This window comes from Aspergillus oryzae, chromosome 5 (assembly GCF_000184455.2).
Source record: "Aspergillus oryzae RIB40 DNA, chromosome 5".
NCBI classification, from domain to species: domain Eukaryota; kingdom Fungi; phylum Ascomycota; class Eurotiomycetes; order Eurotiales; family Aspergillaceae; genus Aspergillus; species Aspergillus oryzae.
Window position 1 is genome coordinate 1,902,534 of NC_036439.1, and position 12,505 is coordinate 1,915,038.

General features: G+C 50.1%; 4 protein-coding genes across 4 annotated transcripts; 2 read left to right on the forward strand and 2 right to left on the reverse strand.

The window, feature by feature from the left end:
* Window positions 1-470: 470 nt before the first annotated feature.
* Window positions 471-2,868, reverse strand: AO090701000161 (tetratricopeptide repeat protein; the record flags this gene model as incomplete). The annotated part of the gene is made up of 3 exons (XM_023237445.1): window positions 471-1,156; window positions 1,210-2,718; window positions 2,766-2,868. 3 exons carry the CDS (start codon window positions 2,866-2,868, stop codon window positions 471-473), a joined length of 2,298 nt encoding a protein of 765 aa, XP_023092019.1.
* Window positions 2,869-4,435: 1,567 nt separating this feature from the next.
* On the forward strand, window positions 4,436-5,297 carry AO090701000159 (uncharacterized protein; the record flags this gene model as incomplete). The annotated part of the gene is made up of 3 exons (XM_023237446.1): window positions 4,436-4,595; window positions 4,661-4,703; window positions 5,060-5,297. 3 exons carry the CDS (start codon window positions 4,436-4,438, stop codon window positions 5,295-5,297), a joined length of 441 nt encoding a protein of 146 aa, XP_023092018.1.
* A 979-nt stretch (window positions 5,298-6,276) lies between these two features.
* Window positions 6,277-8,631, forward strand: catA (catalase catA; the record flags this gene model as incomplete). The annotated part of the gene is made up of 3 exons (XM_001822984.3): window positions 6,277-6,513; window positions 6,572-6,884; window positions 6,938-8,631. The coding sequence occupies 3 exons, from the start codon at window positions 6,277-6,279 to the stop codon at window positions 8,629-8,631; spliced, it is 2,244 nt and encodes a 747-aa protein (XP_001823036.1).
* Window positions 8,632-9,099: 468 nt separating this feature from the next.
* On the reverse strand, window positions 9,100-11,179 carry AO090701000157 (uncharacterized protein; the record flags this gene model as incomplete). Its single annotated transcript, XM_023237447.1, has 4 exons — window positions 9,100-9,941; window positions 10,000-10,681; window positions 10,730-10,885; window positions 10,961-11,179. The coding sequence occupies 4 exons, from the start codon at window positions 11,177-11,179 to the stop codon at window positions 9,100-9,102; spliced, it is 1,899 nt and encodes a 632-aa protein (XP_023092017.1).
* Window positions 11,180-12,505: the final 1,326 nt, after the last annotated feature.

The window sequence follows — 12,505 nt, forward strand, 5'->3', positions numbered from 1 at the left end:
CTCTGTATCTTCTAGCTTTCTTTTCTCTATCTTCTTTATCTTTTTAAACCAGTGGTGAGCGTTTGGATTGAAAAGTGCAAGTGATCTTTTTTCCCGAGAACCAGGCTTGGGGTCATGAATATTTGGTCTGTAATCTCAATAGAAACAACCGAAACGAAAAGGTAAATAGAGTTAGAATAGACATTACTGACTTTGATGTCTGTGTATGCTTTATTTCATGTCAAGACTACCAGATAAAGCGGTACATTAAATCCTACAAAAGGTATGCAGAGAGTAACTATTAGCTATAAAAAGCTCATAAGACAGATCTGCTAGACAAGACAGCAGTAGATGATCGTTATTCCAAGCGAACAAAATAAAGAGAGACATTTCCATGACATAGAAAGAATAAAAGCCGTATACAGAAACATAAATATCGTTCCCCACCTTAACCCGTAGTAACGAAGACAGCTCGAAAACAAGAAACTACCTTATTTCCATACCCATTCGACAACGTGCATAAACACCTCCCCCAAAAATCCAGTAAGAAGCAACCCCTGCGCGAACTCAATCAGTTCATCATCGGGTAACTCCAGCGCCTGGAACCGTTCCTTCTCGCCGCCGCCACCGCGCACACCGACTCGCCTCTCGATGATTGATTTGAGCATTTCTCTCCCTGGGGTGACGAGCACGTAGCGGGCTTGGGGCTGGGGCATTTCGGAGGGTACGTAGACAATTGCTTCTTGTCTGTCTGGGGAGAGCCATCGGACGCCCTTGAGATCAGCCGTGGAGGAGGTTGACGACGGAGAGGTGGATCTGCTGGTCGAGTCTCCTTGGTTGTGATCTAGGAGGGGGTTGTCGATGGTGGCGTATTGGATGTCGCAGTCCAGGGAGAAGAGGATGACGGTGTTTGTGTCGGAGTTGAGCTTCATTCGGAAGGTTGTGAAGTTCCGAGGGTCGAGGTAGAAGGTGTAGCTGGCTGTGACGTTGACGGATTTGGTTTTGTCGACACGGCGGATTTTGGAGATGGCTTGGTCGCGTGCGGAGGTGGGACATCTGGCCTTTACAGCGAGAGACTTGGATTCTCGGAGGGAGACGGAAGGGATGCAGTAGGGAAAATGTGTTTGGAGGGCCTGCTTTTGGCAGATTTCATTACAGAAGCGGAAGATTTTGCAGGCTGTGAGGGGGTTTAGTGGTGGATGATGCTTGGGGATGGAGGAGGGCACTTACTGTTACAGAGAACTTTCGTGTTAGTTCTGCAATTCTCACATTGAGCTGGTTCATGAAGAGACCATGCTTTTCGTTCATCGGCGAGAATGTCTCGTCGGCGGTTGAGGTCTGAGATTCGCCTATCTGCGTATCCAATTCTTTTCCGTGAGGGGTGATCCGCTGGTGTTCGATTTGCCATATGGATGAGCTGTTTGTATGCAAGAATCGCCTTGTCGATGGAATCGAGATGCTCCCGAGAGACACATAGCGCACTGAGCGCATCAAAGGTCTCTGACGCTTCAGGGCCTTTGATGGTCAGAAAGTCCTCGACCAGCGCTTCGAAAAGCTCTGCAGCGTCATGATTGAGGCCATTATCCATGTATGATCTCCCTAGTTGGTGAATGACTTTTAGGGAGTCTGGATCCCTGGATCGTTGATAGTGGTCGAGAATGTCTTGGATATCCGTGGGGAAGTCAAAATTATTAGAATCTTGGAAATACCGGACAACTGCGTCTCTGGTGATAGGGCTGTTGATGCCGAAGAATGTTCTGCAGTGCGGAATGGTCCTATGGCTGATTGCGCGGGACTCCTCGCCCAACCTCAGTTTCTGATATAAGATAGATAAATGATTCATCGCATTCAATGTCGTTGCATGTTGGAGACCAAAGACTGTTTCGAGTGCTGGTACCACCTTCTCTAACAGGAGCAAGGCAGCTTCCAGGTCACCCAGTAAAACCTTCAAAGAAGCCAGATCCTGCATGCTACTCAGGGTCTCCGGCGCATTGTGCCCGAGCATCTTCAATCGACCTGCGAATGAGCGCTCATATAATGCTGCTGCTTCTGTGGCGTATCCATCTCTCTCGTATAGAGCCCCGAGGTCGTGCAGAACGGAAAAGTTCTTAGGGTTATCACGCCCAAGCGCCCGCTTATACAGTCCTAAGGCCTCCAGGCAACAGGCTTCCGACTGGGCAGGCATGTCAAGGTTGCGATATGCCTGTCCCATGGAATGCAGAATGGTAGCTCGCGACAGTTTGTCGACATCGAGCGCTGGAGCGGTTTCCAGAATTTTCAAGGCATCATGGTATTCCACTACAGCTGCTCGACAGTTTGCTTGCCTCAAAGACGCCTCTGCTCGGAGTCGGGTCGTTAGAGCCTGTGACCAAACAGTAGTGGCTGCAAGCTCATCCCTCAACTGCGAAAAAAGTCGGGCCGCCTCGTCCATTTGAAGTATTCTTTGACGTCCGGATGCATCGTGGACTACAATTCCCCCAGATACATACTGTACATGAATGTATATGTTTTGAGTCTCTCGCAGTAAGGCAACGTATTCGGCATCCTGAAGAGGTGTTTGGTTTGCCTGCTGTCTGATTTCTGCTGCCTTTTCCACCTCTATCGAAGTCCGTACACTCTCCAGCGTAGCTGCCCTACTTTCGCTCCTTGAGTATTTGTTGACGAAAGAGAATCGGATACTGTTTGCTTTTTTTATCAATTTCTTGCGTCGGCCCGATGTCGAACGCGCGCGTGATATACCTGGGTTGAATGAGTACTTGAATCCTTATGAGGTCTGTCCCACATACCGCTCGAGGATTTTCGACCAAAGATTTTCTCCAGGAAAGACTGTCTGCGAGGTGTTGTTTCGTTTTGACTGTCGTCCAGTAGCTCGCCATCCGAGCCGTGCATATCATTCCTATGATGTTCATTCTCACACAGAGCTAGACCAGAGCCCTTCGAACCATACGCTTGTACTTCATTGATCGCTAGCCAGCGGTCAGTTAGCGATCTATTTGCCGATGAGTGCTGCTCATTTCAAGGTCATACCACTCGAAGTGACACTCGTCACTGACTGCCCGGGATGTGTCACTGTCGTGCCGCCCTCAAAGGGCTGATAGACGCCGTTTGGAGCGTGCACTATATGGCACGTCAGCAGCTCGAAGTACAAAGTTCATGGGCCGAATACAGACATACCTCGTTCTAGATCATATAACCCCGCAAAACTGATTGCCACTAGCTCATCTTCGTCACTTTGTGAAAACTCTCCCTGATGTCAGTGATGAACGCCGGCTACTTGTAGAGAGGAGCATACTTCTGAGCGACCAGGAGTCTCGTATCTTTTTGGCCTTCTTTGTGATCGACTGATCATGAGGGTTTGCCGCTGCCGGTGACTTAAGTCCTCGGCAGCTCATTTGAGCGACGCTAGGACTTTGGCTGCTGATGGGACTTGCAATGTCCCTCTGGATATCTCGGAAGCTTACGTCGTCCCGCGGGTCGTTCAATATAGGCTCATATCTATGGACTTTTAGGTTAGAGCACTTTTGCGAATAGACGGTTAGCATAGTCAAGTGAGTACTGACGAGATGTTGCACTTTCCTCCACAATGTCTGCACTGGACGTACGATGGGGCATCTGCAACATTTGTTAATCACACATTCTAAATATAAGGGCACTATGTCCTACGCCGTTGTCTATCTAAAGGTTTACCGTCGTCGACGGCAAAATGTCTCTCGCAACTACCGCAGTAGAATCGAATTGTTCGAGAATCTAGTGGAATAAATCGCTTCTCCATACGATATCCTTTTGTGATTAAACTAGAACCAAACGATTAGCAAAGGTGCGGAAAGCGATTATATGACCTACCGATCTCGTGTCATCACATATACAGCAACTGCAGTCCCAGGACAGTACTTGGTCAGGTAGTGTTGTTTCAATTCCTTCCTATCAGCCGGTCAACCAAAAGCCATCTATCGTCCACAGGCGATGTTAACCCACGAAGAGGAAAAAACCGCATCACAGTCCGGGCACCGGAGATCGACCGCCGCAAGAATAGCGCCATCATCATCTCGGAACGGTGGGTACAAACGAAGCACTTCCTGGAAGTTTTCAACAGCAGCCGATGGTTCCTGCGTATCTAGTACTCCCATTCATGTTTGATTAGCTCCCCATGAACTATCCCTCATGCATCGATATGTAGCTAATCGGGAAGCAGCATACCGCTCGTCGATCTGCCCGCTAAGGATAGCAGAACATCTGAAGCTCGTAGAATACGCGTTTTTGATCCTAGCCTCGTCGTATGTGATGCGTCACTCAACACAATGTGCTTCTCTAATTCTCGTCTCGTGTCGGATGGAAATTTGTCGTCAATGACCCTAGTCAATCGTTATGGTTCGTCAGTGGCCAATTGATCTGTATTCAGGGTGGGGGCTACAAAGCTCACCGATCTACGGTTGGTGACTGATGACGATCGTACTGCATGGCCATCATCACACGGAGGGGAGAAAGGGAGGCAGGGGAGAGAAAGCGAAAAGAAAAAGCCAGCAAGCAAGCCTGTACAAAATGCAAGCACTCGAGGTTCACAGTCGTGAGGGTTGTCAAGCTCCAGGGACCGGGTGAGGCGTCATTTTCAATAAACTGTAGGATTTACCAGCGCGCATATGCGGGTCAATTTGGTGGATTTTCGACTTCTCCATGGGGACAGCCATGGTCAACGGTTATGCCGCATCATTTTCCCCTGTTTCAAGGTGGGAAATGGCAGAGTTTCGGGTTCTTTCACCCCTCGCATCCCAGCGGAACAAGAGGGTTTTGGGGAGGCAATGCTAAATGACAAGGAACTGGCCCCGAGCCTAGATGAATTGATTGACTGACACATTCTGGACGGAGATGAAAGGATCTGTTGATTCGCGCTAAGGCGATGGCGAACGTCGGCCGCGAACCCAACGGATGCGACAAGAACGTCCTGCAGGTAGATCGACCAGTAACAGTTTCCCTTCATATTTTTCTTCTGCCCTCGTTTCGCTCCCCTGCGCAATAAACAATGAGCCCCCTTGCGTCGAACTTGGTCAGAGAAGCGTTTACAGTGTGCTTCTACTCACCGCAGGATCTCCGTGTGGCGTGGAGTGTCTGTGTTCATTTTGAGTTCTGCTCCTTTCCCCAGTGGAATTAACGATAACCTTTCACATTGCAATCGGAACAATGGAATTGGCGTCTCACCTGTCATAATCTGGCAGGGTATGGGTTCTTTGACTTTTCTCGCCGATGATCTCCACGCATACCCACCGACCAAGGTGACAGATCACAAATGGCCACCCTTCCAGTTGATGGGATTCAATAATTGACATAGTTCAGCAATAGTTACATCGGAGAATTTTCTGGTCCCATTACTAGGGTCGTGGCTATGGTAGTATCCGCCGAGGACTGAGCACGACGCTGGCCAGCAGGCGAAGTCGGAGATTGTTTTGGGATGTCTGGAAGGATCATGCCTGAGGACATTCATTACCAGTTAGACCACGTGAATTGCATGACATTGATATCTAGAGTAGCTCAGACTTCAAAGAGATTAAAGAGCTCAAAAAGAATAAACTAGTGCAATTAGACCTTCCAAATGAAAATCTTAAGAGAGAATCCCATTCTCCTCTACTCTGTAGTACATGTACACTCCCCACTTCTTCAGTTAGGGCAAGTTTCATCAATCAATTAACATTTAGCCCTATTGTCCTATAAATTCTATTCAATACCCCGTCAATCAAGGGCGTCAAATTGTCAATTACTGGCGGCAAGTTCCGAATAGTCCCCCAGAGGTCCAAGCCCAGTCCTCCCTCGTCTACAAAGACGACTTACGACGATTCGAGTAAGGGCAGGGCATTCGTTCCCTGGAAAGAAGAGCGAGCTCTGGTGGAGACTCTCGATAAGCCCGATAAGAAAAGCACTCGACTCTCCTTCCCGATGACGAAGTTCATAAACAAGGAACATAATCAGTAAGAAGATATTCTGACCAATACCAATGGATTCGAATAATCATTACTCATCATCTTGTATTCTTCATAAGAGAAAACAGTATCAGAAAAAGAAAAAAAACCAGTTCGATGTCAACGTGACGTTCATCAACCCTGCGACGTCATTTTGACGTGCGGGACCCATCACAACATCCATTCAGAAGTTTTTCATTACTGGAAAAGCTATAAGAAGCTGAAGAATAATACATTTCTTTTCTCATGCAAGTAATGACCGTTTCATGAACATAGCCTCGATCCCACCTTAATCTATCTCCGACTATCTTATCGTCCCCATAATCATCATATCCATCAGACCCCAATCATGGCCAATATTGTGGCTGGGGGCCTCCACAAGGTTCAAGAAGCAGTGCAGGGCGCTGCTTCCAAGGATAAGAAGCTAGTTGACCTAGCACCCGACACCCATAATGTACAGTCCAGCAAGGAGCCACTGACCACCGACCATGGTGTGCGTATCAGCGATACGGACCACTGGCTGAAGGAGGTGAATGACAATCACACCGGTCCTATGATGCTTGAGGACCAGATTGCACGAGAGAAGGTATGATTCCCCGAATCGGTATGGGTCAGAACCATAGATTGAACGAATCGCAACCCAGATTCATCGTTTCGATCATGAGCGCATTCCCGAGAGAGTCGTCCATGCGCGTGGCACCGCTGCATTCGGAAACTTCAAGCTCCATGAGAGCGCTGAAGATGTATCCTACGCTGGTATCTTGACGGATACCTCAAGGAACACTCCGGTTTTCCTTCGTTTCTCCACGGTCCAGGGCAGTAAAGGAAGTGCCGACACCGTCCGTGACGTTCGTGGGTTTGCCGTGAAATTCTACACCGACGAAGGAAATTGGGATCTGGTTGGAAACAACATCCCCGTTTTCTTTATCCAAGATGCGATTAAGTTCCCGGATTTTGGTACGTACCTCCTCCCAACTATGAGTCCAAAACTCTAGAGCTAACGAGTGTAGTCCATGCTGTTAAGCCCGAGCCGCACAACGAGGTACCACAGGCCCAAACTGCTCACAACAACTTCTGGGACTTTGTCTATCTTCACCCGGAAGCCACCCATATGTTCATGTGGGCCATGTCTGATCGGGCCATTCCTCGGTCATACCGTATGATGCAGGGTTTCGGTGTCAACACATTCAGTCTCATCAACAAGGAAGGAAAGCGCCATTTTGTCAAGTTCCATTTCATCCCCCACCTGGGAGTGCACTCTTTGGTGTGGGACGAGGCTCTGAAACTGGCTGGCCAGGACCCCGATTTCCATCGCAAGGATCTCATGGAGGCCATTGATAACGGCGCATACCCGAAATGGGACTTCGCCATCCAGGTCATCCCTGAGGAGAAACAGGATGACTTCGAATTTGACATTTTCGACGCGACGAAGATCTGGCCCGAGGAGCTCGTGCCTCTGCGCGTGATCGGCGAACTGGAACTGAACCGCAACGTCGACGAGTTCTTCCCTCAAACCGAGCAAGTCGCCTTCTGCACCAGCCACATCGTCCCCGGCATTGACTTCAGTGACGACCCGCTTCTCCAGGGCCGTAACTTCTCCTACTTCGACACTCAGATCAGTCGACTGGGCATCAACTGGGAAGAAATCCCCATCAACCGCCCCGTCTGCCCCGTTCTGAACCACAACCGAGACGGCGCCAAACGCCACCGCATCGCCCAGGGCACTGTCAACTACTGGCCGAACCGGTTTGAGGCCGGACCACCCGCACCAGTAGAACAAGGTGGCTTCGCGTCCTACCCTGCGAAACTGAACGGTATCAAGAAGCGCGGCCTGAGCCCCAAGTTCCGCGAGCACCACAACCAGGCTCAACTCTTCTACAACTCTCTCTCCGAGCACGAGAAGGTCCACGTCAAGAAGGCCTTCGGCTTCGAACTGGACCACTGCGACGACCCCATCGTCTACGAGCGCCTCGCCGGCCACCGTCTCGCCGAGATCGATCTCACTCTCGCCCAGGAAGTCGCCGAGCTCGTCGGCGCCCCGATCCCAGACAAGGCACTTCGCCCGAACCATGGAAAGCGCAGCAAGCATCTTTCGCAGACCGAGTTCCCGGGTAAGCAGCCGACGATCGCCAGTCGCCGAATCGCCATCATTATCGGCGACGGATACGACCCCGTCGCTTTCAATGGCCTCAAGGGCGCCATCACGGCGGTTGGAGCCTTACCTTTCGTCATTGGCACCAAGCGGTCACCTATCTACGCCGACGGTGAGGACAAATCATCTTCCAAGGGCGTGATCGCCGACCACCAGTATGACGGACAGCGCTCGACGATGTTTGACGCTACCTTCATCCCTGGCGGTCCGCACGTCGAAAGCCTCAAGGCCAATGGCCAGATCCGGTACTGGATCATTGAGACATTCGGTCATCTCAAGGCTCTGGGCGCCACTGGTGAAGCGGCGGCTTTCATCAAGGAAGCCCTGGGCTCCGCGCTTGATGTGAAGGTCGCTACGTCTGATAACCCCCAGCCGGTTGAGTGGTATGGTGTTGTCACGGCTGGAAAGATCCACAAACCTGAGAGCTTCAAGGAAGGTATCCAGATTGTCAAGGATGCGAAGGATTTCATTAGCACCTTCTTCTACCAGATCAGTCAGCATCGGAACTACAAGCGTGAACTGGATGGCCTCGCCTCGACAGTTGCATTCTAAATGCTTTCGTGATTGGTTGAGGACATGGAGGCTTGTGTTAACGCAAAAGTGGCATTTTAGTTAATGTCATCCTTGTAATGAATTATGTCTCTAACTGTGGATGGCCAGAATGTACGCTAATATGAATCATGAAAATACTCTATTCTAATTGTGAATGTGAAAGTGAAACGGCGTCGAAAGGTAGTTTATCAATGTTATCCTGAGGTATCTAATATACAACATCTTTGATATGTAGGAAAGAAACGTAAGAAAGGATCGTACATAGTGGGTATCATAATCTGGTACAGCGTCAAGGCTCGGGCTGAAGCGATGTGTGTGAACACATGTTTCATAATCAAAAAGGGCGCACGGCGCCTCTGCTTTCAAAATGGCGTTGTATAGTTCGTTGCAAGTCATATAACCCGAAGGAAAGATAAAATCGAAATGAGTGTACAAGCAATATGCTTCATCGTGTATAGTGTATGACTTTCAGGCCCATCTCCAGACAGAATTCATGGATTCCGGGCTAGCGATGACCGAGGATAAGAGGCTGTTGCTCCGATATGTTCGCATAGGAACGACATTGTTGTTGCGTTGGTAATTCTGGTGCTCCCGGATAAGTAGAGATACTGCAGCATTCACGTTGATCCCTTCCCCGCTATCTGTGACTTTCAGCGCCCATTTGGCGTCTTGTTCTTGAAAACCTAGCTCCCGGACCATCATATCTATAGCCTGATCCACAGGATCGCGGACCTGCGGTTGTTGGTACGTGGCAAACGGCGGTTGGGACTTGACTGGATATTGACTGGTCGGCGGACCACAATAAGCAGCGTAAGATGCCATCGTGGGTGGTGCAGGCATTGGCGGACGTTGCTCGTATGGGACACCTTCAAGGCGGCTCATGATGAATGAGTATTTGGAGATGGGGCGTTCGTCTGAAAACGAGTGGGGGCCTTCGTTCGCTGGCCGTTTCCGTTGGTTTCGTAGCTGGTCAGCGTAGGCTGCCTGCCTCCGACGTTCATTCTCTAGTTGAAGCTGGGCCGCTCTTGAATTGGCACTTGACGGAGAGCTGGTATCGCTAGCAGAAGGGGAACCGCCTTCCGATGTTCGTGGAGACCATTGGCACAGGCTGTCACACCGCGACCTATAAGCTTTCGAAACCGCTTCCTTGAGAAAGGACGAGCGGCTAACTCCAGACTCGGAACATTCCCACTTGGTCAAACCGATAGACTGGGCTCTTTTCAATGTCGCCGCGCAGCCTCCGGGGCCGATCGAGGCCATGTTCAAAACTGCCGAAGGACCAAGTGTGAGAACATAGTATGTCCATTCCTCTATTCGATATATTAGCCTGACTGAAAAGAAAATGACAAAGGGCACAGGGATACTGACCTAACACAGCTGCTGCCCTAGCATGGTCGTGTTCCGTTACTTGATGACCTGCAAATATGCCTGCTTCACGTGCTTCTTTGCATCTGCCATGGATTGGCTGAAGCAGCACGCCCAAGCAGGTCCACATCTCGGTCATATAGTACAGTTGATCGTTGGATAATCCGCCTTTGTTACCATGCCCAAACCCTGTCGGGGGTTCAAACAGGATGTCATGTATGCCAAATGGTTCGGTAACCGACGCCGTAGCTCCATGTTTGAGGTCACTCATAGCCATAGCACCCCCATTCAGCCAGTCCACCTGACCAACAATATCTCCCTCACGACTCTTCCCACTGCCAAAAATACGACAAAACGTCCAGATTCTCCAAAGGGCATCATCAACCTCTTTGGCGCAGGCATCGTCCTTGCCTGTCAGACCGCGGATCGTATCCTGACGCAGAAACGTCTCGCATCGAGTTAAAATGAGTAATTTGAGCTGAGCAAGCGTATAGATATCTTGAGCATAGCGTTGAAGGTACAGAGATGGGGTGTATTCTGGAACTGGGGTGTCGGGGTCCACCAGAATCTGCCATTCAGTGCTCCAGGGCGGGCTCATTTCGCGCAGCTCCCATGCAGGAGGGGACATTGTGAAGACAGCGCCTTTGATAAGTTCTAATTCATGATCTTTGAAAACACGATAGAACTGTCGGGAAATGATTGCAAGACGAAAAAGATCGTCAAGCGAGCGTACTTGGCGTAAAAATGTAACGACAACCTTGTCAGGCAGATTCCCAGGCATTTGTAAGGTAGGCGTAGGCAGGTAATCTGAGATCGTAGGCTTTCTTCGGGATTTCGGGGAGCCACTATCGAGCTCATAGACCATCTCTGGGAGCTCCGCTATATCCACCTGGTGAGACACATTATTAGAGAGGGAAACAGTTATCTTGCTTGAAGACACAAAAAATTTCTCCTTGAAAATAACCTGATCCGGTGATTTTTCGCGCTGTGAAGCCTCCACCTCCTCGGGACGTTGAATGGCTTCCTTTTCTGTACTGGGCTCTATTTCCAGGATTGGTGAGCAGGCAGTCTTGGTCTCCTTTACCTGCAGCCGCGGAAGCTGCATGCGCAGCTCCCTTTCAATGGACTGAGATAGAGGTTCCAAGATCTGATTCGGATTAAGGAAGCTAGGCAGCCCCGCCATATCATCTTTGCTCTTACGTTCTTTGCAGTCAGAGCCCCCCCGGACACGTGTGGCTGAAGACACCGCCTCCGATCTCATATTCGGGCTGCTCCACGACCGGGCATGTAGATGGCTGCATTTCCTGCTAAACCCTGACAAATGGAAATTGAAAGCCCCCTTGTTCTTCTTCACCCTTTCATCTTCACGTGCCTCCACTCTCCGCTTTTGGCGCATGTCAGTTGGAGGTTGTGGTGCTGGTCGCGAAGGGATCATCTCCATCCTGCCTCTGCTAATCTGCAGTGGCTCGTTAAGTAAGTGTAAAGGAATCGTAGGTGAGTCCGCTCTAAAGCCAGAGAGTGTGTTCTCCAAGTCCTCTGCCGCTACTGAGACCCTTGACCTCCCACTCTGAGGGCCAGCTGATGTAGATGTACGGATTTTAGGTGGATCTTTATGGCGGACGGAGAGCGGGGTCAGTCGAATGGCAGGCTCAAGTGGGAGAGGCTTATTCCTCAGCTCGGCTGCAGAGAGCTTTTTTAGCAAGGGGCGAGAATGCGACCGCCGTATGGACGCCAGATCGTCAAAGACCCCTGCATCAGCGGGGGAAACTACCGAAATTGTATCAGCGCACTTTTTAGTGGGCCCCGGGGATACAGAGTCCAGACTTGTTGCCGAGGATCTCCGACTGTAGCACGAGGAGCCCTCCGGCGATGACGATGAACAGGAACCAGCTCTCTGTCCTACATCGTCAGCGTGGGATCTAGGATCACTGGAATGGTGTGTTTCGGCGGATGACAAGGATAAGGATGTTGCTGGTGTCATGGTGCTTATCGGGGACACGAGTGAAAAATGCGATGATAGTTCGGGGAAAAAGCGAGCCCAGTGGTTTCCTGACTTCCGATCCTGTCGTGGATCCGATATTGGTGAAATGGATCCATCTTCACTCTCAAGGTCATCTTCTGCATCAAACCAGCATACATTATTCGCACAATCACTTGCTAGAGCCTCGCGCTTCGCTACCATCGGTGGCTTGTACGACACTGGGGCAGACGATGAAAGTCCACCTTGCGAGCTTAGTATGCCCATGTTGTGAAGGTCTATCAATAATCGGATAGAGGCTGTGTATGTGTAGGTCGTGCTTTTTGCCTCCTTAAAACGACTTGGCGTGTCTGATGCTCCCGTGGTGATGGTACAATCAGACAAACCAGAGTCCCGGGTCTTTTCCTACCCAGTACATTGGTCTTCGTTTGGTACTTGGAAATCGTCTTTGTTGTTCCCAATAATGCCAATCTTACCAATCGCAGTTCTACCGGCGTCGCAAGAAATGGTGAGGCCAGCCTGTCGCCAGTC